Source organism: Oncorhynchus keta, chromosome 4 (assembly GCF_023373465.1).
Source record: "Oncorhynchus keta strain PuntledgeMale-10-30-2019 chromosome 4, Oket_V2, whole genome shotgun sequence".
Classification (NCBI taxonomy): Eukaryota; Metazoa; Chordata; class Actinopteri; order Salmoniformes; family Salmonidae; genus Oncorhynchus; species Oncorhynchus keta.
Genome location: NC_068424.1, coordinates 65,796,178 through 65,801,657, shown reverse-complemented (window position 1 = coordinate 65,801,657; position 5,480 = coordinate 65,796,178). Strand labels below are relative to the sequence as shown.

Genomic DNA, 5,480 nt, shown 5'->3' with positions numbered 1-5,480 from the left:
CAGGTATTGTAGTCCAGGAGTAGCTGCTGTGCCTCTTTAGCTAGCCGGGAGAGAGGGCCTAGCATGGGCTAGCTCCAGGCTAATTGGTGCTTGCTGCGATGATCCAGGTGAAAATGTCTAGAGCTTGCGGTAGGAATCCCGGGATATGGTAGAGAAAATAGGTCCGGTATACTCTGGTTTGTGTCACATTGTACAAACTGGAGAGAGCTTTCCGAGCTAATGGTTAGCTGATGACCTCTAGCAGTGGTTGGCTGACTACTAGCTAGTAGCTAGTGAGCTGGCTAGCTTCTGGTGGGGTATCCTTGATTCGAGGTTAATAAAAATACTTTAAAACAGGCCCGCACCACATTGGGTGAGGCAGGTTGCAGGAGAGTGTTTTGAAGTTGAGATTTAGAAAAATATATAAAAAGATATGCGAAGAAAAAGATATAAAAAGGTATATACATGGGTCACGACAAAAAGAAGGACAAAAGATGTCTGACTGCTAAGCCATCTTGCATGTTTTATTTATTATTGACATAAATCAAGTTGTTTTATAGGCTTGTGTGACACTGTGACATATTTAAACATGGGAAATGTTTCAACACTGGATTTATCTGATTCATAATTTCTCAAAGTGTACTCTAGTTGATAAACTAATACTATGTTTTTCCAGCTTGAAGTGTTGTTCACCTGTACCTTTAGCTCACGGTCACATTTTGACAAGAAATCAAACTTCATGACTTTGCTGCCCTACCGTCACCTGAAATATATGTCAGAAAGTCATCAGAAAGATATGATGCCTACTTATTCATCATCACATCCATAAACGCTATCTGTAATTTACCATAAAATTGCCGGAAGACTGAGTCAGAGAGGGGGAGTGGTCTCCATTGCGTAATGTGGGTGCGTGTGCCTACGTTATCCAGCCATAACTCGGAATACGAGGAACCACACAAGCCCGCAACACTCGCAGAAGAGGGACGTGCAAACAAAGTTGGTTAACGACCATTGAAGCTGCAGCAATATTTTCACGTTCTGATGTATCTGGAATAGATGTTCAAACTGGTGGATCCCTGACTTCATTTTTCAAGGACTCTCCCTCACCAAGAACATTGAAAAGGAGTGCTCAATGAACTTTAGTTCGACAAATACAAAGGTAAGATTTCAATTGCATTCTAATGGTAGAACTGATTGCTAAAACTCGGATGAGGAATGCATGCACACGTTTGATCGTAGGGATTTGAATGTTGGCTAAAAAAAACGTCTACAAACATTTCAGATCCGACAGTAAATGTTTGAAATGTGCACCCTGGCTGTCGTATATAGAGTCTAAGTTATAGTTTATTATTGCCTACTTTACAATATTTTTACTCCGTTTATTTTCCTCTGCAGGCTATTGCACTTTAATTCTTATTTTTACAGACACGTCCTTTCAACAACTATAAAATGAAGTATTCTATTGACACCCCGTTTTCAATCTGAAGTACCCGATGATATGTCACAATCTCAGGTTCAATTCCCCTTATTGATGTCTTCAGAGTCTGAATGGTGATTTGCATCTGTAGAGACAGTAGTGCAATGCCATAGGGTTAAATAGAGATTGGGATAAACCTATTGATTTCTGTTGAACAAATCAGAGTAATATTGCAATTAACTATCATGCTTATTACACTACATTGGTAATTTTACAGAATGATTTAATCATGCAATACAATCGTTTTTTATTTATTAACACTCTGGAAAGATGTGTACACTGTGATGAGCGTGACAGATGAGTTATGTAGTCTACACATGACAACTATTCAACTGTAAAGCTCTCTGCACACTAGAATGTACACTTGCATGTAGCCTAATAGATTCATTTGAGCTAATGTAAACATCCATGTATTTATTTCTGGCATTTGGCATACAATGTATTTGTATATATTAAGCCTAGGGGAAATGTATGTATTTATTTACTTATCAGCTGCAGTGTCAAGTGTCATCTAATGATGCCTCTGTTCTTTTGTCCTAGCAGTGTTGCTGTGATCGACAGAGAGGAGGCACCATTGTTCTTTCTCAAGTGGACCGTCGTCCTCAGTCAGCTGCTCTTTCAATGTTGGATACCGTTGTGCTCCTTTAGCCAGGCTGAAATCTACCAGATTGAGGACCTCCCTCATGGCGGCCTTTTTCTTCGGGCTGCTTCTCTTCGCGATGCAGCCCCCCCCTATCCCCTCCAGGCCCGCGGAGAGGGCTGACCGGGGACCCCCTCCGTCCCCCACCGCTTCTTCCCCACTGGCCCTCAATGACACCGGGGCCACCGGCCACCCCAACGGAACCTTCAAGCAGTTGCCTCACATCATCATCATCGGCGTGAGGAAGGGCGGCACACGGGCGCTCATCGAGATGCTCAGCCTGCACAGTGCGGTAGCGGCGGCCGAGAACGAGGTGCATTTTTTTGACTGGGAGAGTCACTTCCAGAAGGGCATACCCTGGTATCTCAGCCAGATGCCCTTCGCCCTCCCTGACCAGCTGACTGTGGAGAAAACCCCTGCCTACTTCACCTCCAGCAAGGTGCCTGAACGCATCCACGCCATGAACCCAGGCATCAAGCTGCTGCTCATTCTCCGGGACCCAACCGAGCGGGTTCTGTCGGACTACACCCAAGTCTTCTACAACCGTCTGCAGAAGCACAAGCGCTACCAGCCCATTGAGTCGTTGCTTGTGAAGGACGGGAAGATCAACCTAGGATACAAAGCTCTCAACCGTAGCCTGTATCACCTGCACCTTCAGAACTGGCTGCGTTACTTCCCCCTAGAGAGCATCCATGTTGTGGACGGGGATAAGCTGATCAGGGACCCCTTCCCGGAGATGAAGAGAGTGGAGAGGTTCCTGAATCTAGAACCGCAGATAAACGCATCTAACTTCTACTTTAACAAGACTAAAGGCTTCTACTGCCTGAGGGACCACGGGCGAGAGCGTTGTTTACATGACTCTAAGGGCAGGGCGCACCCTCACGTGGCTCCCGCCATCCTCCACAAACTCTACCGATTCTTTCATGAACCCAATAGGAAGTTCTTTGAGCTTGTGGGCCGAACATTCAACTGGAACTGAGTTGTTATTCAGGCCAGTATTAACCACAGTTCTGATTCTCATGTTAAAGAGCTGATCCTGAAGCTGTACAGAGTAAAAAGGGGAGATTTAAGCTAGATATATATTTGTATTATTTGAAACGTGTGGCAGCGTTCTGACCAGCAACAATCAAGACAGACTTGGCACATCTGTTTTTTTGCAAGTCAATACAAGTTTATTTTGTCTTGTTTTGGCTTCATCGATAACCTGGTGTCCTCACCTCTCTGTGTAGTGCATGGCAGACACATGCATTATTATTTAGCTCTAAATCACTTCAAAGCAATGGAGTGATCAATGATAAGGGCATTCAAAGGTCCATTTTAAGTTAACGTGTCACATGCCATTTTTAAGGATTGCATGTCTGCAACAACTCTTTTGAGCATCAATCTGAAGAACAGTATGCCTGTCTATTTCCATTGATATGCTGTCATCAGTAGCACACATGTTATTTTTGCTAACAGTCATTATTCAGTGTTCTGAAGGGTCTATATGCTGCTACGCTATTATTATTTGTATTTTTTTTCAGGCACATTCATACTGAATAGATACATAGTTTAAGAAGCCATTGAGTAACAAAGGGTCGAATACGTATTATGGTCATTGCTATGTACACATGTACTACAGTATACTGTAAATAATATTATAATAGATTTTTTTTCTATAGTGAAGGATTAACACAATAATAAATATGTATTTTGCTATAATGTGTTTTTGGTCTTTCTCTGTATGTACACCTCGTATTTCATCCCACAACGTTATTTAATTTTCAGGATATGAAGGGGGAAAAAAGCTTTACAGGCTGCTAATGTACACATTCAGAGTCCGGTATTGGATGTTTCGTCATTTGTATTATTATGGTTAAGGGAGATGAACATGATGTCTAGATGAGATCTTTCCAATGATTTATAGCACTCCATTCCTATGGAGGACTGTTCCAACTGGGGAGAGCCAATATGGCTGACCGGTGGCTTCAAAGCCTCTCAATGGCCAGTACATAGCATCAGAAATCCAGGGTTTATATACTACATTGGATCTTTAACAAACACTCCAGTCTTGAAATGCCTGCTTGGCTACCCTGCATATGTCTAAGCCAGTGTAGACAGAAGCCCTCTTTCACAGCTGTGGGAGACACTTCTGCTTTGTTAGTAGTGGGTGCTGAGGACCGACTAGTGCGTGCTGAGGACAGATGCTCGTTGGTTGCTTCTTGCATTCATGTGAGATATCATGGTGACATTCAATGGCTGTACAGTATGCTGTCCGGTATATTTTTCATATAAATGGTTGCAGGAGGATATTTGGTGTAGAGAGAAAGGTATGTGTGTTATGAGTGCGTTCTAGCGGGAGGATACAGGTAAGGTTAAGTCAAACTGTTTAATCAAAATAGAAGTTGTTTATGACTAAGGATGTGTCCATACTATTATATTTTTTAAACATTCTGTTGCTATTATGGGACACTGGGTATTTGAATTAAGAAAAGTAGATCCACCAGTTCACATTATATTGTGTTGAATTTAAAGACGCAGTTATATAACTTTGGGCGACCCAACACAATAGAAACATAGAAATGTGAGTTGAAGATCTATCGTTCTCATTGAATGCAAGTGTAAGAAACGGTAGATCTGTACTACGTGTGGTATGTGTATGCTTCCCGTTAAGTTTAATTTTTGGTTTTGGTACTTTCGGTTTTGTACAACACCTTCAAAAAGCTACAAATATTTGTATTTTATATATTTCTCAGTGGTTTAGATGGTACAATAATTCTCTACACTATGCAATTTTTGCAACCAGGAAATGGCGGAGTGATTTCTGCATCTTGCACCTTTTAATTCTGTGGTAGCTTAGTTCCACATAGAACCATAGAGCACCTCCAGGACTGCCCAGACAGATTCATAACCCTCTTAATCTCCTTAATGCAAACCAAATCATTCTTACTACCTCTTTCAGTCTGGGGAGAGCAATGCTGGCTAAATTCCTCTGAGATCACATATGGTTTTGTGGTTAGTGTTGAGTTATGCCATCAGCGGCCGTCATCGGAACATGTCGAAGCAGGTCACAGACATCAAGGAAGCGAGATCGAGAGATACAAAGCAAAGAGAGAGTGCCTGAAGAGAGGGAGAGATGAAAATCCCTAGTAACATTATCACTATTTTTGAGCTCACGGTTGCATTATGTTTTGAGTGACATTGCTTTTGACTTTGATGGAAATGTTTCAGGCCTCCAGGCAGCCACCAGACAGCCTTCAAAGGGGACTCAACTGGGTAAAAACTCTGTAGGGGGGTGCTCATATGCACCCTCCAAAAAATACATTCCAATAGATGATCTTTCCTCTGTGACCTTTGTTGACCTTTCCAGGTCAAACAAGGACTCTCCTCTCCTCCTTTCCTGTA

At 42.3% G+C, this 5,480-nt stretch overlaps 1 protein-coding gene across 2 annotated transcripts; it reads left to right on the top strand.

Moving 5' to 3' along the window:
- The first annotated feature begins 889 nt into the window (after positions 1-889).
- hs3st1 (heparan sulfate (glucosamine) 3-O-sulfotransferase 1) lies at positions 890-3,800 on the top strand. 2 transcript variants are annotated; one of them, XM_035767825.2, is made up of 2 exons: positions 890-1,138; positions 2,000-3,800. In XM_035767825.2, the coding sequence occupies exon 2, from the start codon at positions 2,140-2,142 to the stop codon at positions 3,073-3,075; it is 936 nt and encodes a 311-aa protein (XP_035623718.1). In that variant the 5' UTR covers positions 890-1,138; positions 2,000-2,139; the 3' UTR covers positions 3,076-3,800. The 2 variants fall into 2 exon arrangements, with proteins under 2 accessions (XP_035623718.1, XP_035623723.1); XM_035767830.2 differs by having other exon boundaries at positions 1,997-3,800.
- The last annotated feature ends 1,680 nt before the right edge of the window (positions 3,801-5,480 follow it).

Excerpts from the sequence above, each read along its gene's own strand:
- hs3st1 (XM_035767825.2), top strand. The coding sequence starts at position 2,140 with ATGGCGGCCTTTTTCTTCGGGCTGCTTCTCTTCGCGATGCAGCCCCCC.